This window comes from Canis lupus, chromosome 38 (assembly GCF_011100685.1).
Source record: "Canis lupus familiaris isolate Mischka breed German Shepherd chromosome 38, alternate assembly UU_Cfam_GSD_1.0, whole genome shotgun sequence".
In the NCBI taxonomy this organism is placed as follows: domain Eukaryota; kingdom Metazoa; phylum Chordata; class Mammalia; order Carnivora; family Canidae; genus Canis; species Canis lupus.
The window spans coordinates 14,109,176-14,131,506 of NC_049259.1; the positions used below are offsets into that span (position 1 = coordinate 14,109,176).

Consider the following 22,331-nt stretch of genomic DNA (forward strand, 5'->3'; position numbering starts at 1 on the left):
AGCTAGTTACATTGGCATTTATGCATCTCTCTATTCTTAACTATCCTTTCTTTGTTTTTCCTGAAGTTAATTACCTTGATTTTCATATGTAATTTTCTTAGTTTAATTTTTCAAAATCAAATTATCTCAGGTAATAATATCAATTATAATTATTTTCTTTGAGATATTCTCTCCTAGAGTCCCTCATTCTCCTTTTTCTGGGTGATTGCTCTCTTGGGGTGCTTCAACTAGTTGTCATCCTGTGACTTAAATTTTTTTGTGATCCTTGGAATTTCTCCTGGATTGGATTTCGTATTTACTGGATCTCATTTCTTTCTTGGCTTATTCCCACTGTTTTGGTAAAGCATAACCTCCAATGTTTTTGCCATGATCCAGATTGTCTATCTGTCTGACGTTTAGTTACCACTCCAGAGTCTCCATTTACTCTCATCCTGGAAATTCCCTTCTCTTCCTTGTGGACCTCCTACTTTTTCTCTCCCAGTGTCTTTCTCTTCTTGGTTTACTCTGCATTTTTGTGGAGGACATTCTCAGTAGTTTCCTGAGATAGGCTTAATAAGAAGTAAACTTTTGGATACTTTATATGTCTGAAAGTACCTCTGTTCTCTCCTCTACTTGGATAACAATATATCTCAATATTGAATTTTCAGATGGAAATTATTTTCCTTCAGCATTTTGAAAGAATTTGTCTCATGCTTTTTTGCTTCTGGGTTGCTTATAGGAAAATCTGTATCTATTTTGATAGATCTTTAAGTATGTGACTTGTTTGTTTTCTTTCTTTTATTTTTTATTTTATTTTTTTTTGTTTGTTTTCTTTCTGAAAGCTTATAGGATATTATTTTAGCACCTATTCTTCTGACATTTTCCACTATATCCTTGATGTGTCAATTTTTCTTTTGTGTTTCAGACATTCAGGAGGGCTCTTTTCATTCTGGAAGCGTGTGTTCTTTTCTTTGAGAATATTGTTTTGAAATATTTCATTGATTTTCCTTCCCTCCATATTTGCATTCTCTCTGTGTAATTGCTATTTGTATGTTGAACCTCGTGGACTGGTTCTCCAATTATTACCTTAATTCTGTTTTCCATCACTTTTTTCTTTTTACTCTTATTTTCTGGATGATTTCCTCAGCTTTATCTTCTCACCCTTGTATTGATTTTATGTTCCTGCCATCATGTTTTTAATTTCAAGCTCCTTGTTATTCTCTTAATGTTTCTTTTCAAATAGCAACTGCTCTTGTTTTGTGGATGTGCTATAATAATCTCAGAACTCTTTGAGGATATTAACGGTATTTTCCCTAAATTTTCTTCTTTTTGAAGAGTTTTGTTTTTCTTCAGGTTGCTTTCTAAATGTTTGTGTTTGTTACTCTCTGTTTTCTTTCTGATAGTCCTTAGTTGCCTGTTCATGATTTAGAACAAGTAATCCCAAAGAGGCAGTTGAAGTTCTGAGCCATGTGGATGTTGTCTGTTTGACATTTGCTTTGTATAGCATTCTCTCCATGGCTTATTTATTAGCAACTGGCCAGATTTTCTCTAGAGTATTCCTGATTTCCTTCCTGAAGGAAAAGGTCTGCCTCCCAGCATTTTGGGGAGCCCAGTGTGAGAAGAGGGTTGGGACTCATTCTTAGGAGCTGAGGGTTATAACTTAATGCTCTGTTTCTGGTACTGTACCTATGCCTTCATCTAGTAAGCCCATTAGCTCTCCAGAGGTTAAAATTTCAGTCTTCCACTTAGCTGGTGTGGAATGGGAAGGGAATCCAGAGATCTGATTGTTTCTCATCAAAAGGTTCACCTAAGTTCTCTTTATTCTGATCCTTCCATTCCTACCCTCACTTTGTAAAGTATCCAGTAAATGCTAGTTCCTGGGGGTTTTGCTGGTTGCTTGGTAGGTTTTTTTTTTTTTTTTTTTTTTTTTTTTTTTTTTAAGATTCTGAAGTGTAAACTGGGTTGGTTGCAGCTTGACAATTGTAGTCTTAGGAGTCAGCTTTCTTGGGTTTGCCAAGACAATTTCTACTAGTCAGTCCATCTTACTTCCACACTGTTGCTATTGTTTCTTTGGATCTTGTCCTTGTGGATTATATCTTTAAAACAACAGATTTTATTTAAAACAACTGTATTTTATTGAGTTTTGCAGTTGAGCAAGACTAGTTGTTTATGTTCAAACTGCCACCTTATGTGGGCCCCCATCTCCTCCCCCTGCCTTTTTTTATTACTATGTATTTCTTTAGCAAAGGTAGGCAGAGAAAGTAGAGTCCTTCTGTTGTCTTCAGAACAGTTTTCTTTCTTGAGCTGCCATTAGGACAAACATAGAAAACACCTGTTTTTAAAATATATTAACCCATACTAGTTTGTGCTAATTTTTCTATGGTCTGTTTTTTTTTTTTTTTTTTCCTTCATATTGTTGCTTCACAGTATGAAAATCTCACTCTAATGTGAGAGCTTGGTTGATGGCAGTTTATAAAACATCCAGTAAGGTTTCTAACATTGGATTTCCCAATTCTAAAATCTTTGAGTTTATTGTTACTGTTCTCTTTGTCTGAAATACATGTTTACCCAGTGTTTTTTCAAGACAAGCATGCAGGACAGTTGGTCTCAACATTTTAGTTAATGAATCCTTCCCTTTGGTCCATTTTGGTTCTTTTCTTTCTTTCTGAACTACCCCTTTCAGGCTTTGTCCTTGTCCTACCCTTTTTCTGTCCCTCCTTTATTCGGGTACTAACAATTTTTATGGTGCTGCCTAGTAGAGGAGTAACTCAGTCCCAAAGAAGTAGGCTGTCAGGATGAGTTCTCATGTAGAAACAGTCTGTGTTGACCTCAGTCACGTGGGATCTGCCTTTTCGTGGTTGGTGATATGTTGAAAGCATGTTGGATACAGTTGTCTGAACAAGGAAGTTTACCATTGAGATTGTGCATATTCATATGTAAACACAAACATTAATGTCTGGGTAAGTCTTTACCTGTCAGTAACTTGCACATGGCTATACCAGGAAGCATGCACTTTTTAGGTTTTACTGGAAAACTTGAAATGATTAATTTGGCAGGAGAGGTGCTTTAATTGTTGTAGCTAAGTGGATCTCCTCAAGGGAACAGCTCTTTCTCCTACTTAAGGTGAGGAGATTGGCAAAGAAAACTTGAGTTGAATCAAAGAAAATAGCCTTTTATCCAGTTAGGTAACTTAACAGACAAGAAGAGTTTTAGGAAGGTAGGTTTGATATTGTAGAAATGAGGGATGGGAGGGTGTAAGCCTGATTACTCCCCTCTCGCTGTAGTATGAGAGGCTTTGCAACTAACTGTTTTACTGTTGGTTTTTGACACAGATTTTTTTTTCCTTTCTTTATGTTAAATTACAGTACAAAGTATGCTATTTCAGTCAATTCTGAAATCTTTACTCACATATATATACTCTACAGTCTTTATATTATATTTTGGTACAGGCTTTGCTTGATTCTTTGATCCCAAGAAGATGGGAGTTATCCAATAGGATATTTTTTATTTTGTAATGGCATCCTTTTTTTCCTAAATGGAATGACTGTTTCAGGGCTATGTTTTTTAAAGTAAAAGATAGCTTCAGCAGAATTAGATAAGTAATCTCTTGTAACCTAGAAAATGTCTTTAATATCTCTTCTCTTAAAAGCTGTTCTTTTTGTGGTTAATAGATCCCATAAAGATAACACTATTTTCTAGCCAAATATCATGGGTTCTTGCATAACTAGGGAAATTTTTCCAGCGTGGTGTTCTATGAATGGTATAAACAGAAAGGCATAGACTGTTAGTTCCAGGAAGACAGGGATTTTGTTTTGTTCGTTAGTATATTTCCAACACTAAGAACAGTGCTTGACACACAGTTCTCAGTAAATATTTGTGGAATGAAGGAAGGAAATCCCAAAGTTTGGAAGTTCTGCATATATTGTAATACTTAATTAATACCACAAGGTGGTACTGTTGTACCATGAAATGAATGGCTGTAATTTTTAGGCGGTTATATATAGTTTTATGTAAATCCTATAAATAAGCAAAATGAATCGACTACCTATTATGTTTATTGCCTGCTTCAGTTATTTATAGTTTTAGCATGTGATTAGTCTTTTGATTCCATGATTAGGTCAGGCAGTGAGATCATAACCTAAATAAAGAACATTTGGTTCACATTTCTATCAAATGTTAAATAGAGATAGCATCTATAAAAACCTAACACAGTACCAAGTTAGTCCCCTTTTCTCTCTTTTATTATATGTTAAAAGCCTTTGCTCAATTTCTATTTGTTTTAAAATAATTTGCCAGCATTTTTCTAATCACTAAGCATTAAATAATATTTAAGTCTGTTTTGATTGCCAAATTTCAAAAATTGATAACAAACCTACATTTCACTATAATCCCTCCCCCTGCCAAGAAAAAAAAATTTGCCTCCATGATTCTTTTTTTTTTTTTTTCATGATTCTTTTATGGGGTTAAAATAGCTTGTTAACATATTGTTCTGTTACCTATGTGTGCATATATCATAGTTTATAAATTATAACTTGTTTTCATTCCTGTTGTGAAACTAAGTGTTGATAAGTTTGTTTTGTAGCTTGGGCTTTTTTATTTCCTTATGATTAAATTGCCTTTTGATATTTTGTTTCTGTAATTGTCCTCAGACTGAAGCAAAATCAGAAGAGAGCCCTGGATGGACAATCTTACGTGATGATTTCATGATGGGAGCGTCCATGAAAGACTGGGACAAAGAAAGTGATGGCGTGGATAACAGTGAACCAGGGTCTGGAAGTGACTTTGATACATAAGACCAGAGGAAACCCAATGTATGATCATTGTATTTTTCCTAGAAAAATACTTGATGCTCTCAAAGTTGGGCAGTTCTGAAGCTATCACTTGTAAGAACACCAAAAGACTTTTACTATTACCAACTTTGATGTTTTCTCTTTACATGAAAACTTTGTTAAAATTAGGTTTTTCAAACCATGTATGATTTTAAGCATTGTTTCTCAAACATTTGTAAAAGAAGTATTTTTGCTTGACCAGCAAGATGCACATTTTTGCCAGGATCATTTTAAGTTTACATCTTGGTCATGGATATTGGTGTTTTCTTTCAGTGTCAGCAGTTTCTAGAAATACAGTGCTTTTTATAATTAAAATGAACTCCTTGAAATCTATATTTTTCTGCTTTCCAACTTATTAGTCCTATGTATGTGTGCTTTTGTGAAAGGAAGTTTTGGTATTTGTTTTGGTATGCTATTGAGAAAATCTCTGTAGTGAAATTTAAAATGATAATATTTCTGATTCAGGGTGATGATTTCGTTTTTAGAAGTTCTGGTAAATAAGATTTAAGAACATCAAGTCTCTACGTTTCTATTATGTCCCTTTATATGCTAAACCATACATAATGATTTAGATTTAAGTGTTAGTTTATAACAAAATAGCATGAGATTTACTGAGGTGGAGATTCTCATGTTTATGCCTCTCTCAGTGAGGCATAATTTCTTAGAAAGCATATTTGACATGTTTTAGCCACTCACACCCCCCTTTTCCCTAATATTTAAGTTAGCTTAAGTTCTCTTTTATGGTTTGGCTGACCAGTGAAATGGTCGAGTGAGACTGCAGGTATTCTGCATCAGAATACTCCCATCTGTTTGGAGATTTGGTTCCTTGTTGTTCCCTTAAACATGATTAAATTGGGTGACAGTATCTAGATGTTAAACAAAAAAGAAAATAAGACTGTTTAGTATAATCCCAAAATTTCTGTGAGACTTGGTTTAAGATCTAAAGTTTATAAAGGAATTGTTTAATAAATGTGATCTGTTCCTTTTTAAAAAAGGATCCATTCCTTTTCCCATATTCCCCATAATAAAAATAGTTCCCTTCTACTACTCATTTGTATATACTTGCATCCTCCCCTCAGACTTATGCTGGAGCAGAAATGTTTATATTTTCAAACCCATTTGAGTGTTCTATGCGTTTACATATGCAAGGTTAAATTAGTCCATGGCTTGATATTTGTTATAATGTGATACCAAGTGATTAAGCCAGCAAAGCTCAAAATGTATTCTTGTATTTATCCCAACTTTTGAACTTTAGTGTTTTATTAAATTATAGAACTACCATTTCGTCAGGGCAATATATATAAATAATAATAATATAAATAAATGTGAGCAGATACTCCTCCAAATAATGAGAGTGCTAAGTATCATATTTTGTAACACAGATGAATATTTTAACTTAACACATGCATAATTTTGAAAAATAATTCTTTGCAGCAGTTAAAAATTTTTTTCTCCCCAGAATTAAAGATTATACTTCTTCTTTTTTTTCTTTTATCTTATTCTGAATCATATTAAAACTTGGCTAACATTCTTCCAGATAGTACATTGGGGTGATAGAAATGGGTAAATAACTTTTCATTTACTGGAGTGCTTTCAAAACATATACTCACATAGTTTTTGGTTTAATTTTGAAAAATTGGGCAAGATTTTTTTAACTGAAAATAGGAGAATATATGCAGAGTTTTTCCCTCTCAGAAATCATTTTATTCCAAAATAAAGATGAGTTGCCAGTATAAGAAAAAAATTTTATCACTTATGTTAGAAGGCTATAAAGCATATTCAAAGTACATGAAATAATTTCTATCGTAAAAATGGGATATTTTATGTATATTAGTTTTGCTGCATCTTGGGATATTTTATGTATATTAGTTGTGCTGCATCTTGGCTCTACAATATGTAGGCAAAATACCATCATATATTAATATAAATCTATATTTTATAGAAACCTATATTTTAGAAACCAAACATATATCTTGAGATGTTTTAAATATTCTAGCTTTGTTACCTCTACCCTAAGTATTTTATCTACATTCTTCTCACATCAGTCAGATAATTCTGCATCCATTCCATCTTCCTACATTGTCTTTGAGTTAAGGAGGGAAAAGAAAACCACATTTCTAGATCCCCCCTAATTTGTCTAAATGTAACAATATTTGGATTTTATTTTGTTAACTATTTAGAGTAATATAGCAATAAAAAGGTTATTTTTATTTTTTAGAAAGACTATGGAAAATAGTAACCAGGTAACTAGTAACTAGGCATTATCTTATCCCCTTATCTGGATATTTAGATGGCTGTGGTGAACGTTGTCAATATTTAGCATAGGTTAGTATTGGTTATTAATTGTTTTTAGGCATTGAATTCTCAAAGTCAAAATTAATACCTGTTTTAGGTTGAAACACTTAGATTCATCTTAGTAGTTTATCACTTTAGGTTGGCGTCTGCATACTGAATTTATTTTCAAGTTGCTTAGATTCTACATAGAGCAAATATTATTCTACTCATTGAAAAGCATAAGGTGGAAGCCCTTTAGATGGAATGGATCAGAGGCTCACCTTCAGTGCCCACAGCTGAAAATGACTCGGGAGGAGGTTCCAGGTTTCTTGGAGGGTTAGTCCCAAATTCTTTAAAATATTTTGTGTACTACAAGAGAGTGAAAAGGAAATGTTTATATTCTGGGAAACCTCTTAGGGCTCTTTTGATCACTGTGTTTTGCATATATGAATATGCTTAATATTCAGTGGCTTCCACCTAATCCTGCCCCCTGTGCTGGTCTTCAGGCAGTGAGAGTACAGTACTTCATTACAAAGCCATTTGATTACAGTTCATAAATGCCTAAAGATGTTCTAGTTAAACATATAACAGCAGAGGCGTCGTAAGGTTGAAGTGTGAACAGAAACACAGACAAACTGAAGATAAAAATTGCATTTTTAAGGAGTTAAAGACCTAGAAGGCCTAAGGAAGTTTCGCCTGTAATGAAATTTCCAAAGAGCATAAGTCTTTCTATAAAAGAGAAAGGAGGAGATCAAATAAATAAGGCCATATTTTTGCAAACTTTTGGATAACTTTTTTCCCTTACGTTTACTTATTTTTTGTTATTTTTATCGTGAAGTTTTATAAATGTGTTGAAAAGAGAAATAAGTGAAATGGGATGGAAGTTTTATTTTTTCAGGCTTTTTAATGACTTTAGAAGACAGTTATTGTATTTAGTATGTTGCTATGTTTGTGCAACATGAATTTCACTTATAAAATAAACATTTGAGGAGCACCTGAGTGGTACGTACAGTCAGTTGAGCCTCTGATTCTTGGTTTGGGCTCAGGTCATGATCTCAGGGTTGTGATCTCAGAGTTGTGAGATTGAGTTTCAGTAGGGCTCCACTCTCAGTGCAGCCTCCTTGGGAGACTCTCCCTCTCCCTCTCCAATAAACAATTTTTTTAAAAAATAGTAAAGTAAACATTTGAAAAATTAGTAGACATATTTTTGGACATTTATAAGTTTCTTAAGCATGTGTCTATCTGTCTGCCTTAGCCATGGATGCTATAGCAGAATATCGTAGACTGGGTGGCTAAAACAACAAAGTTTCCTCAGAGTTCTATAGGATGGGAAGTCCCATGATTGAGGTGCCAGCAAATTTGATGTCTGGTGAGAGCTCTCTTTCTGATTTGCAGACAGCTGACTTCTTGCTTTGTCTTTGCTTGGTGAGAAGGGAGATCATCTTTTCTCAGTCTCTTTTATAAGAACGCTAATCTCATTCATGCGGGCTCCACCCTGGTGACCTAATTTACCTTTGAAAGGGCTCTGCTTCCAAATACCATTACATTGCGGATTAGGGCTTTAATAAATGAATTTGGGAAGATACATATTCAATCTATAGCAGTGTGTAAAATAGCAAATCTTACGTTTTTAACTTTGTGGAATAACTTTACCATTGTTTCTTGGCTTTAATAAAATTAGAAAGTTAAGTGAAGGAAGAAGAATTCATTCTGTTCCTTCCATAAATTCATCTCTTAGGATTAATGTACCATTTGTTTCTGTTCAGTATGTTGGTGATAGGTAGGAACTGTTAAGCCCTGCAGATATGAATATGGAGACTATTTGGGGTGAGCAAATTTCGGAAACAATAGAACTATTCCATGCCTACAAGGACGTCTCTCATTCTCTTCCCAAGGAAACAGGAGTCTGAATTTTGGCCAGCTGGATAGATGAATCTTAGTGACTGCAGCAAAGGTAGGCCTGGTGAACTTTTTCACTGGGTGAACTTTTCTGAAATTGATTAAATGAATTAATTTAGAGGACCTATGAACAGATTTGGAAGTAGATGGTCTTTGAAGTTCATGGTAAGACATTTAGAACCATGATTGATGTTTAACAAAATACTAAGTTGTAATGAATCTAATCAGAATTTTGTAAAATAGATTTCTTCTAATGCTTCTTAAATAATTTTAGATTTTCTAAAGAGTGCTTTCTAGCTTAGAGAACCACATTAACATTTTCATCCAGCCTACTAAGCATAATTTCAGGGAGTTACAATTTAGGTCTTTTTATCCAGATACGTGATGAACCTTCTGTGCTCAGAAGAGAGATCCTCAAAGACAGTTACAGAACGTGTTTTATTTTGTCTAGAATAACTAGTCCAGCACTGCTCACCTCTTCCCTCTTTTAGTGCCCTCCCTCCAGTTGCAGGGGTACATAATGAGCTTTCTGTTAAGTGCTCTTTGTAGTGATACAAAGGAATAGAGTTCTAAATTTTACTTACTTTAAATTTTAAAAGCTATGTGTGGCTAGTGGTGGTCTCTCTAATTATAAAGAGAATGCCGTTAGCATATATTTAGTCTGATAATATATCAGTAAAATTTGAAATCCTGTCTATGAGTTCTTCTGATAAACTTTTATGGATACAGTTTAAGTGTACGAATATTGGTGTAATTTTATTGATTAAATTGTTATTTTTTTCACTATTTGTATTTTGAAGAAGATATATTAAGTTGCTTTATAATTACATTATTTCCTCAGGTAACTATTTCCTTAAATGTGAGGCCACTGTTAATAACAAACAACATTTCATTTTTTTAGTGCAGTCATCTGCAGCTTTTAGAATGAATACACCAAACTTTGAATCTTACTGATTTTCTACAAGAAAATCAAATCTTACTGACTCACAAGTCTTACTGACTTATAATAGGTGAAAAAGGACATCTGGAGAACTGCCAGGTTCACAGATTTATCAGATACCATGTAAGGTTGGAGGTTCCCTGAAGAAGCACCTTTAGTTGCAGGGCTCTAGAGTTGTCCAGCAGTTCCAGGCTGTTCTAACACACACTTGACATCCTGCCAGAGCAAATGTAGATTGCAGATTTGGGCAAAAAAACAGAAAACAAAGAGCATAATGAGCATTATTAGCAGCAGCCAGTTTAAAATGATGAGGTGTTAACCACATTTGTATAAATAACAGTTTCTCTAACCCCTGAATCATTATCCTGCATTTTAAATGCAATCGTTTCATAAACATCAAAGCAAGAACACCAAATTTGTATGGGGTCAGGACCAACTGGGGCTCCGAATGGAGAGACAGCTGAGAGCTGTGTCCTTAACGCGTGGGTGGCCTTGCAGCTGTCGATTCACCCTCAGGCTACTAGACAGTTGCCTTCTTGCGCTTGCAGAACCAGACTTCCATTTGAAGTAAAAATGTATCTCCTCCCATGGAATGGACATAAACAATAGATTGACATCAGCTCTCAAAACATCAGCAAGGCAGCCAGACACAGCAGTCATCCTGAAATACTGCAATATTACCAAGCATAACATCAGGGGTGTTTCTACATAATATTTGTCTTTGTACAATAACACTGGGCTCTCTTAAATGTATTATAAATATAAAAGCTCATAGTTGAAAAGATTCAAGGTGATATTATCCTTCTCTACAAACACTAGGAACAAGATTGCGTGACACACAACTGCCATATCTTGGTTCTTCCACCGACTCCCAAATGTACTTGATGTGATGATGGGTTATATATCACTAGCATATAAATAAATCAGACATAGGCATACACTTGTTCATATAATAAGAATTTGAATAATGTATCCACAATATCTCCCTAGCACAGTACCTCCTATCTAGGGAGGGTCTCAACAAATGTTCTCTATTATGCATTTAGAGGATCAGATTCTGTACATGTAGATTTGTCATTCATTTCTGGTCTGTGTAACTGTAAATGTTTCTCCCCACAAAAGTTTACAGTCTGCAGATAGTAGATACATATTGAGACCTAGTAACCCTACTTCTAGAAACCCTCCTTGGGAAAAGATCCTGATTACAAAAATGCTGTATGAACAGTATTCTATTATAGCATTGCTTTTAATGGCAAGAAATTTTGGACAACCTACAGCTTCAGTGATAAGAGATCATTTACATAAACGTTGGTACTTCTACTTTTCTGCTACCATTTAGAATGATGGCTGTGAAGACCAGTGAAAACACATCTCAATAATGTTACCTGAAAAGGTAAGATTAAAAAGTGGACAGGATAAGCTTTTTAAATGTCAAAAATTCATTAGATGAATATAAGAATACCTTCTTTTTAAAAGAAGATAATTTTGACAGTTTGCAAAACAAGTCTCACACAAAAGATCCTGATATTTAGTGAGATATTAAGTTTTTTGCCTACTTAGACTGTTCCAGAACTCAAACTAAATACTGCTTTACACAGGACACTCTAGAGATTGATAAGAAGTGCAGAGGTAAAATGAGAATCTCCATTTCCTTGATTTATTTTTAAAATGTTTCCTTTTCATGCTCAACCATTTTATTTTGATAGTCCCATCCGTCATTCCAGTTTAGGTGAAACAAAACAAGTAATAATAACAGCAAATATTTACACAGTAATTGTATGCCAGATACTACTTACGTGTTTTGTAATGTCCTTAACTCACACAGTCTTCCTATGACCCCATGAACTAGGTTCTGTTACTGTCCCCAATAAACAGGTAAGGGAACAAGCAGTAGATTCAATGACTTGCCAAGGTCACACAGCCAATACATTGAAGTCCAACCTTGAATCAACAGAACTGCTATACACAACAGTAATTCCCCACATTTTAGACGATATTAATGTCTTAAAGAAAATGAGATTCTAGAAATTGAACTTTGCTCTGGAAAAATAAATGGACATGTTTTATTTTTCAGTCTCATTTACTTAGGGCAAAACCTAGGGCCTGGGGAAGGGGACAGCATTTATGAAAAGGTGAAAAAGTCTTCCTGGCAGTGGCAAGTCAGAGTTTCAAATAGCATGTCTTCTCAGTCTGCATTTTGGTTGTTGCTGTCCATTTATTATACAATACAGCATTGGAGAATTTACTTTAGGTCTTGAGTATATCTGTTAATTCGAATATTTTTATTATCCTGATTCTGCAGAAACAACTGCATTACTACTGGAGTGGGGTCCAATAGCTTTTGTCTCTTAGAACATGACTATGTGTGCTCCCTTCATTACCAAGATACAATGTATTACCCGTATACTTCTGTTTATTACTTAATGACATTTTGATGATTAATAAAAATTTAAGTGCTGACTCTTTTGCTATTAAGAATTTGGATATTTAAATCATGCTTTATACCCAAGACTAGACTTTAGCTTAGTATTGGCTAAGAGATAACTAGAATTATGGAAGTTCCACTGTTACTGATCTAGGACATTTTCTGAAAATGTATATTCTCAAGATGTCAAATTGTAGCTTTCATTTTCTTGTGCAGTAGATTTTGTTATATAGTGTTTTCCCTCAGGAAATGAAACAACAGATCAATGGGAAATATTCTTGAGGTGACGCTGTTGATTAGTTTCTTAACAGATTTTAAGCAAAATGGTAATTGTATGATTCGTAAATAAGCTGTGATGAATATACTCAGAAAATTGAGCGTGTTGATTTTTTCTTTCTCCAGAGGAAGTTGTGAGAAGTACCACTGCTCTCCTCTAGGTGGCATGATTTAGGCTATCATTGAATTAACTGATAGGATCTTTTTTTTTTTTTTTTTTTTTTCCCTTCAACCAGATGAGTGTCTAGTCTCTGGACAATCTGTACAATGGTGGCATTGATTAGATTTAATTTTTACAACTGTTCAAATAACTAGGTTTACCTTGTCATTGTCTGTTCATAACCTTAATTAATGTTAAAAGACAAAGGTCTCTGAAAGAAGCAAAAGTGAAAATCTTATCTGTACTGACCAGGCAACCAAAATCCTGTTTGTGTATTGCTCAAGTCTTTCTTGGGCCATAGCACACACACCCATTGTTTGACTTATTTCTTTGGTTTATAGTAAATAGCCTGTCACTGATAGAAACTGTAAAGATATTGTACTAAAGGGAGGACATAGGTATGACTGGAATAATCTAAGCAGAAAGTAGAAACTGTTGGAATTTTGATCATTGCAATTTTCAAGTTAACAGTAAACAACCCTATCAATTGAGTGAAGTTCTGGTTTTGTGAGGCCATTACTGTTTATTTTTTTATTTATTTATTTTTTAATTTTTATTTATTTATGATAGTCACAGAGAGAGAGAGAGAGAGAGAGAGAGAGGCAGAGACACAGGCAGAGGGAGAAGCAGGCCCCATGCACTGGGAGCCCGATGTGGGATTCGATCCCGGGTCTCCAGGATCGCGCCCCGGGCCAAAGGCAGGCGCCAAACCGCCGCGCCACCCAGGGATCCCCATTACTGTTTATTAAACAGGGAAGATCAACATGTAGAAAAGTCAGTATTAGGTGACCCATAAGCACCAGATGACAGCCATTCCTTTTTCTGTACACAAAAATGAGGACAGAATTCATTTTTACTTTTCAAATTCTTCTATCAATTGTTCATTTTCCAAAATTGAAAAGCAAACTTGTGCACAGGATACATGAAATGCTTGTTAATCCCCATTATTATTATCTTTTATCTTTTTCCTTTCCATGTGAGAGGCTGGCTTTCATGGAGCTCAGAAGAAGCTTGACCACGTACTTGTTAAGGGCTTCAGTTTTGGGGGGATGCATGCTTAGATCAATACTAAAGCTGTACAAGGAAGCATTTTCAAATTTTAGCTCTGATAGTGATTATTAGAATCTGAAACACAAAGGAAACAAAAAGGCTTGGAAATATGCAAAATATATCACTATGGTAATGAAGAACAGGTGAATGTCTAACTGATGTTACTGTTACCAATTCAAATTTTGAAGTGGCATCGTTTCAAAATAGTGACTATCTGGGACAGTCCCGGTTTACCCCTTTTGTCTTATAATGTACTTATGAATAGCATCCTCTTCACACTTGAAAGTGCGTGACAAGTTATATGGTCGCCCTAGTTGTAAGTTTATTTTTCTAAGACTCAAACGTCGGGAAAAGTTTGTAGCCTTGAGTCTCCAGTTTTACAGATTATAAACTACTCATATAACTTTGCTTTTTATAATATTAATTAAGTATACTTGTACTTCACTGTTTAAAATTCTTATTTACTGTTTTCTCCTTCTAACAAAGAGCTGCATCCAGGTTTTCTTTATGTGCAATTACTGTCCTCTGTTGGTTTTTGTTTTCATTTTTTTAATTGCAGGATAATTGAGGCAATAAAAAGGCAAGACTCTGAAATATAGGTGGGTAACTTTGCTAATGAAAATGTACACATTCAGAATTTCACACAATGATACCCACCAACATGACAAATTCGTTAAAAAATGAAAAGTTCACTTTACATTCTGATCGTCATTTTTTAAAAAATTATGAGCACATAATCATGTCTTTACCATTTGCCTTCTCTTTCTCCGTACTCATCTTTTATATGTATTTTTACTTTGTTGAAATACTTCTCTCTCTGCCTTTCTCTCCAGCAACCTCATTCTGGCTTCTTGTTTTGTGTAGTGTGTCTGGATTCCTGGGGTGCTGGGGTAAGGGATTAAGTAGTAGAGACTCTGTAAGGGCCAGGAGCAAACACTGCCCTGAGTAAGGAAAATCCTGCTGCTGGCTTCTCTTTATCAACATTAGCATTTTATTAAGCATGTATCCATTTTATACTCTATGACAACTGCCCCCTTATGTTCATTTATTTATTTATATCAGTCACTAAATACTATTTTAGTGGATGAATTTCACCGGAGGCAAGAAACCACATTTCAGTAGACCGAGGGGCTGACAAAGCCCAGGCCACAGAGACTGCCTCCCAAGGAAAGACTTCCTCCCGTTGGAACTCTCAGAGCAGAAAAGCAGTTCTATGTAGAGATGTAAGTGCCCAAAGGCCACAAGCAGTAATCCATCAGCTAATCATAATTCCAAAGGGTAAGACAAATGTTCCCACAGAGTATCATTAAAGTGTGAGTTTAATCTCTGCTCTGCTCTGTTTTTCTCTCCTCCTTATCTCTTGAGTTGATCCCTTGATCTCTTACCACCTCTATTCTTCTCTTTAAAAGCTTTCTCCTCCCTGTCCGTGGTTCCATACTTATCACTTCTGTCTTAGATTAACCTATAGATACAAAATGGAGAAAATAATTGGATTCTTTTTCATGGGGAGGTCACTAACCTTTCCATTTCATCATTCTGAGAGCAGAAATTTGTTTACCTACAGAAATGCATTACAGAACATGAGACAAAAAATGTTTTATAGACCAAACAGTGTTTTTGAATTGTATCAAATAGAAAATTAAGAAAAACCTAAAAGGCTTTGATGTATTTTCACATTAAAGGGTTATTTTGCAGGTAGTGAGTGTCACTGGTTCTAAATATTTCTTTTCCCTACCTCCTGGTTATCCATGCTTGGTACCAAGCTTATGGGAAGCTTTCAAAGTTGTTGCAGATGAAGTTATTCTTTCTTTAGAGTCAGGAAGGACCGCTTATATCATGAACTCTTGCCTCGGATCCACATAGTAAAACTCTGGACATGGATGAGTAGTTTTGATATCAGACATTTGTTTAGCATCTTGTAGGAATTCCACATAACTTAAGTGAATAGACCCATTAATGAGCAGAGAAGGGCTAGTGGCTGACACAGCTGCATCCTCTCTCTGCCTTTCTGATCTGCACAACAAGGACGTCCATTTTAGGGTGTTAAATAATGAGAGCTTAATCTTGAATTTCTACTTAACTGGGCTCCAGTCATTTAGAGTTCTGTTCACCAGAAGTATATGTTCCTGTCCTTTCTTCGTATAATCCATGGGAGCCAAATACCAGACTGTTCAAAGTAATTGAATGGGAATGTACTTACCAAAACTGCTAGCAGGCATAACCATGAAGCAAAGTCTTACTAGGATCTTCCCTGACTTTTTCTTTCTAGTTATATCTGAGAAAGAGTAGAGGCCACATGTGTTTTATTACACAGTCCCTGACACAAATGGAGAAGTGAGAGGGTATTAAAAATGGTGGGTAACATTTAATGAGCATATACTAAGTGCCATGTTTGCTGGGAGTGTTTTGGGTAACTTGTGTAATTCAATCCTCAATAATCTTGTTTGTATTATATTTTATACCCTTTTCACAGACGAAGAAACTAACACAGCATCTGAGTAACTTGGCCAGAATCACAAAACCAGAAAGTGACAGAAATTTGAACCCAAGAAAACTTGACTCTGAAGCCTCTCCTTTAACCACTATGCTCTCCTGCCTCCTTGAGGTAATCAAGATGGTTAATACCGTTAAATACCTTTCTGAAGAAATCAAGACGATCTATAGGAGTTCAACAGCCTTTTACCATGAAGACTGAAGTCCCTGCCACGTAATAAGATCTCAATAAATTCAGTGAATACTTCTTGAATATAGAAATGAAAAGGCTCCAAGAGTTATTTAATAGAAGAAAGGATCCGTTTGTGTTTCCCAAGGAGGCATGTCTTACCGTCTTAATCTGTTTACATCTTCAAAGGGTTTCTCCCAGAGAGGTAGAGAGGGACTCTGTTCCTGCTAGTCTCGAGTTCCTATGCTTGCCTACACCACATTTCACCACCCCCTCCCCTGTCCTACCTTCCTGGAAATTATAAGTCGTCTCTTATGAATAGGCCAGGGGTTTTAAGGGGTTGTTAAGTTAGCAATAAGTGCTCAACCAACTGATATTAGGGACATAAGTGTGCATGTTTATGTTGGGTAGGGTTGTCAGAAGAATTTAGTGCTTACATTGTTTTCCTAGAAGTGATATAGATGGACTTTGGCTAATCTCTCCATATTCTAATCTGAATCCACTTAACCTCAGGTGAGTGTATGTCTATACCAGGGAGGCTGGACCTATGTCCTCAGTGGAGTATAGTGGCAGAGGTGACCAGCCATACTCCCAGGCAACATCTTCAGTCACTAGCCCTAGTTTGCACGTCCTGCTCTACATTCTAGAATTGCCTCGGATGTACAAATATTACTTTTCCCTCTTTGTGTAGAACTGATTATTGCAGTTCTTAAACTGAACGCAAAGGGATGGCAACTGGATGAGTTTCAACCTGTTGAGTCTGGAGGAAAACTAGCCCCACAGTAGCTTTTCTTGATTATATTTTGCTTTGGCTAATAGAACGGCAGCTGGTTGTCCATCTCTTTTCAAGCCACTTCAATTTGAAACCGGCCTCAAGGAGAGGAAACTGCTAATGCTGATTTATACGTAACTTTCAGAAGTATTTGGAAGCGGATTGGAACAATCTCTTTATTTCAGAGTTTTCCCATGTGTCCTAATAGGTAAAGAATTCCATGTTCAAGGGAGGTTAGAATATGCTAGGTTAAAAGAGCTGAACAAGTTGTTTTTGTTTTGTTTTGTTTTTCTGCAAGATTTTCAGAGCCTTTAACATGATGATGGGAATTGTGAATCTGCAAGAAGCAGCAGGGACCCATTATCTCCCAAACTTACTTCTCTATGGAGGCTGTGTTTGTCAGACATGTTCTGGTACCGGTTTACATAGGACACCTTAGAAGTCTGTGGTGGGTAAGGACACGGACAATGCATCCTGACTGTAAAACCCATACCTACTTTCTAGGGTTGTAAACATTATGTGTGTGTCTGTGTGTGTGTGTGTGTGTATCTTACATAGTGTAGTATGTGTTAGCCACTATTAGGACTATTTATTCAACTCTTTACTAATGATACAGGCCTCATCCACATGTCAATTTCCAAAGTTAAAGTTTCTTCCTATAATAAAAGACACATCTAAACTAGGGAATAATATAGAGGCTTTGAGTTTGGGGGAAAACTCAACAGAGTTTCCACTTTAAATCATCTGTCTAGTCAGTATGGCCACAGTCATGACGAAACGAAAATGTTGACTTTGAGTAACTAAAGGTAAAAGACAAAGGGAAAAGTGAACAGTGGCAAGAATCATTCTTGGACTCCTCTAATGGAGACGAGATTGAAATAGAAAATGTCAAATACTGTGCGGTGTACAACAGTAGACACCAAACACTGTAAAATTCCAGCTTCCTGGATGTATGCTATGGAAAGAATGAAGTTGGTTGCTAATGTCTAGCTGAGGAAGAAGGCGAAGAAGAGAAAGCCATATGAAGGGGCCCCGGGCAGCAAGTTAAGGTATTCACTCTTTCGCTGAAACGGTGAAACCGGTAAATGTACTTCATTCTCTAGATAAATTAAAGACGGAGGTCTGTTTTCATGTTTGCAGCAGTTCACAGTCAAACGGAGGACTCGACTGTAAACAACAAACCATAATAAGTAAGCTTGAGGATGGAGGTACTGGCACAGTGTTATGGGATCTCAGAAAATGATTCCACTAACAAGGTAGGTGAATCTTAGATGGGAAGCAGGTCTCAGGGTTGGGGGTGGTTTCCTAGTAAACTGATGCTCATTCACGTAAGTGTGTATGTGTGTGTACAGTTCAGGAGGGAGGACGATCTAGAGCAAGTGATTCCGTTTGGGAGGCTGTGAGTGAGCCACACTAAAAACGGGAGGCTTGATAGCTTGTCCTTCACCAGACGGGTCCAAGATGACTATATAAAGTAAATACCATAAATCACTGTTGTCAGGGCGCACACTCCACCTCCTCCCTCCCTTCCCCACAGCCGTCCTCATTTCCACACCCCCTCAACGGTTCAGGGAGAGCTCGTGGTCTAAGTAAACGAGAGGACTTCTGACTGTAATCCTAGCACGTCACTTTGTTGAAGGCAAACACGTGGTTCAGAGAGAACTTATAAATCTCTCCTCCCAGGCAAGATCGTGATGTTATCTGCTGGCAGCAGAAGGTTCGCTCCGAGGGGAGCTCCAGGAGCTCCCGACGAGAGAGGGGGAGAGAGAGAGAGAGAGAGAGAGAGAGGGAGGGAGGGAGGGAGGGAGAAGGAAGGAGGGACAGAGAGAGGGAGAGAGTGGGAGGGAGAGAGAGAGAGGGAGAGAAGGGAGAGAGGCAGAGAGGGGAGCGGGCGCAGCCAGGCAGAGAAGGGCAAACGGAAGAGCGGAGCAGGAGCGCAAGTGACGGCGGCCCGGGCAGGGATGGAGAACGTAGTATAACGGTCTAGGCAGCCACTCGGGAGCCAAGGAGGGGGGTGCCCGGCTGCACAAGGGAGGAGAGGGGCTGCGCCGGGGTGCCAAGCGCCCACCTACCCGCGGCGAGAAAGTCCGAGCGGGAGAGAAACCAGGAGCGGGTGGGAGCGCAGGGGCCCCGCGCAGCCCCTCAGGAATAACAACCTCCCCGGGCGGCGCGTCCCCGGGGCCGGGTTGGCGTCTGGAGCGAGCGCAGGAGGAGGAGCGGGAGCCGGAGCGGGAGCGGAGCGGGAGCCGGAGCGGGAGCGGGAGCGGGAGCGGGAGCCGGAGCGGGGCGGGAGCGGGAGGGAGGGAGGGAGGGAGGGAGGTGGAGGCTGCAGGCGGCCGCGAGCGCCGGCCGGGGTGTCGGCCCCGCGAGCCCCGGGAGCAGGACCCGCCGCGTCCCGGGCTCGCCCCCAGCGCGCGCACACGCGGGCGCGCACACCCGCTCGCACACTCGCGCACTCACACACTCACACACGTGTGCGCCCTCCGCTCCGGGGCCGCGGCTGCTCCGGCTCCCCGCGCCGCAGTGGAAGGCAGGGCCGCGCCGCTCCTTCCTTAAATACCTGCCCTACCGCCCGGCCGGCTCGGCGGCCCCCCGCGCCGCGCTCCCCGCGCCCCTCCCGCGCGCTCGCCAGCTGCCAGCCCCGGGACCTTTTCATCTCTTCCCTTTTGGCCGGAGGAGCCGAGTTCAGATCCGCCACTCCGCACCCGAAACTGACACACTGAACTCCGTTTCCTCCTCTTAAAATTTATTCCTGCCTAATAGCCACTCGTCTCTTTTTTCGCCCCCCCTCCCCACCTCGTCGCTCCAAGAAAACTTTTTCTTGCTCCCCGAAGTTAGGGTTCTCTCTCCCCATCGCGTGTTAATATTTCCACTTTCGGAACGACCTGCATTTTCTTTTTAAAGGAATTCCAGCAAGATACCTTTTTCTCTTGGACGTTGACTCTCGACTGTTTGCAAAAGTCTCGCATTAAAAAAAAACAACAACAACAACAAAACAACAACAAAAAACAAAAAAACAAAAAATTTACCTGATCTCTACTTGAGAGTTGTTGGCTTCTTTTTTTTTTTTCTACTAGCTTTTTTTTTTTTTTTAATTTTTACTTTTTTTTTTTTTTGGAAACTTTTTCCACCTTTAAAAAGAAAAAAAAAAAAAAAAAAGATGCACTACTGTGTGCTGAGCGCTTTTCTGATCCTGCATCTGGTCACGGCCGCGCTCAGCCTGTCTACCTGCAGCACGCTCGATATGGACCAGTTCATGCGCAAGAGGATCGAGGCGATCCGCGGGCAGATCCTGAGCAAGCTGAAGCTCACCAGCCCCCCGGAAGACTACCCCGAACCCGAGGAGGTCCCCCCGGAGGTGATCTCCATCTACAACAGCACCAGGGACTTGCTGCAGGAGAAGGCGAGCCGGAGGGCGGCCGCCTGCGAGCGCGAGAGGAGCGACGAGGAGTACTACGCCAAGGAGGTCTACAAGATAGACATGCCGCCCTTCTTCCCCTCGGAAAGTAAGTACCGCTTCTCGCTTCCATCCCCCGCGGCCGCGCGCGGCCCGAGGCTCCCGGGGCCGCGCTCCCCACCCCCGGACCTCCATCCCCCCTCCCGGACCCCCATCCCACCCACCCCCCCATCTCCATCCCACCTCCCATCTCCATTCCACCCCCCACCTCCATCCCACCCACCTCCCATCTCCATTCCACCCCCCACCTCCATCCCACCCCCCCACCTCCATCCCACCCCCCGTCTCCATCCCACCCGCCCGACCTCCATCCCACCCACCCCCCATCTCCATCCCACCCCCCGCGACCTCCATCCCCCCCCCACCTCCATCCCACCCCCCCTCCTCGCCAGCCGGGGGCCTGAGGACGTTAGGCTTGCAGTCGGCGACTCGCGCCTGGACTTTTCTCCTCGCGCCCGGGGCCCGGGGAGCGTGAGGCTCTGTCCCTCTCCTGCTGGCCCCCGAGGCCCTCTCCGGGACTCCGCACCCCGCGCCCCGCCCGCCGGGAGGCGCTCCCCGGGGCCGCGCGCAGCCGGGGCGGCCCGGCGGGGCTTTTGCTCCCCTTGCTGCGGGCGGCGCACTGGCGCGCGAAGGGTTAAAGCAAAAAGTGGCTCGGAGCTAGCCTCTCCGGAAGGCGCCCCTTTCCGGGCGACCTATCAGCGGGTTCCCCCAGCCTTCCCTATTGTCTCTGACGCCCCTAAGCCGTGTCAGCACCGCCCAGACCCCGGCGGACCCGGAGACCCCTCCGGACACCCCTCGGAGCCCCGGGCCTGCGCCCCCGGAGGCGCGGCTCGCCACCACGTCCCCTCCGGAGTTCACCTGGCGCGCTAGGAGGGGGGACGGCCTGGTTTCTGACGGTGTCCCCCAGGGCTTTCCTTCGCGTTATTTTTTCAGGGTTGGCTCCGACCTGTCTTCTTAAGCTCCTGGTGGAGCGGATCCTTCTCCTTAAGGGGGTTCCCGTCTATCTTTCTCACCCTCGAGCCCTGGGCTCCCCGCGCTTTCTTAGGCTTCCTTGCAGTTATTTCGGTGCATTCCTAAATCTCACAGTAGAAGACAGCCGATTTTTTTTTTTTTTTTTCCTAAACTGGCTTCTCTAAGGGCAGCGTCCTCAAACCCAGCTGGCATACAGTAGCAGCGGGAGTGATTTATCGTGCAGTTGGGGGGGGGGGGGCGGGGGGAGTGGGGAGGGAAGAGGACAGTTAGCTGGGAATGGTTTCCAAGTTCTTAAGGGAAAAAAAAAAAAAGAAAAGCAGAAGAAGCATCCAGTGATACCTGAGAGGGTTAAATACCAGGAAGAGAAGAGAGAGAGAGAGAAAAAAAAAAAGCTTCAACATTTGCGTATTCCAAATCCCAAGTCATAAACTTTTCATTGGTTGCCCATTTCTCCCCCACCCCCCTCCCTTTCCATGCCCTATATACTTGCTGGCTGCCTTCACAAAGTCTCTGTGTCTTGCCTAAATAGATAATATGGCCATCCTAGTCGTTTTATCCTAGAGGTTCTAATTGCAGGGTGCCCCCCTTTCTTCTTCTTCTTCTTTCTTCTTTCTTCTTCCTTCTTTCTTCTTCTTC

The 22,331-nt window shown here is 39.8% G+C and overlaps 2 protein-coding genes and 1 long non-coding RNA gene across 6 annotated transcripts in view; 2 read left to right on the plus strand and 1 right to left on the minus strand.

Annotated features, from left to right (window-relative positions):
• Positions 1–12,381, plus strand: part of RRP15 (ribosomal RNA processing 15 homolog) — a 45,738-nt gene extending 33,357 nt beyond the window's left edge. The window contains exon 5 of the mRNA XM_038586164.1: positions 4,629–12,381. Coding sequence (XP_038442092.1) covers positions 4,629–4,772 — 144 coding nt within the window. The 3' untranslated portion in view covers positions 4,773–12,381. The remainder of the gene's footprint in view (positions 1–4,628) is intronic.
• On the minus strand, positions 1,922–21,864 carry LOC119868038. 2 transcript variants are annotated; one of them, XR_005385705.1, is made up of 4 exons: positions 21,582–21,864; positions 10,074–10,137; positions 7,364–7,451; positions 1,922–2,283 (listed from the first exon to the last, which is right to left on the minus strand). It is a non-coding gene; the product is annotated as an uncharacterized LOC119868038 (long non-coding RNA). The 2 variants fall into 2 exon arrangements; XR_005385704.1 differs by lacking the exon at positions 21,582–21,864 and adding an exon at positions 19,735–19,777.
• The window catches only part of TGFB2 (transforming growth factor beta 2), an 80,094-nt gene continuing 77,508 nt past the window's right edge, over positions 19,746–22,331 (plus strand). Inside the window, exon 1 of one of the 3 annotated variants that reach the window (XM_038586163.1) lies at positions 19,746–20,772. In XM_038586163.1, the coding sequence (XP_038442091.1) occupies positions 20,427–20,772 (346 nt within the window). In that variant the 5' untranslated portion in view covers positions 19,746–20,426. The remainder of the gene's footprint in view (positions 20,773–22,331) is intronic. The other 2 variants (XM_038586161.1, XM_038586162.1) reach the window with 2 other exon arrangements.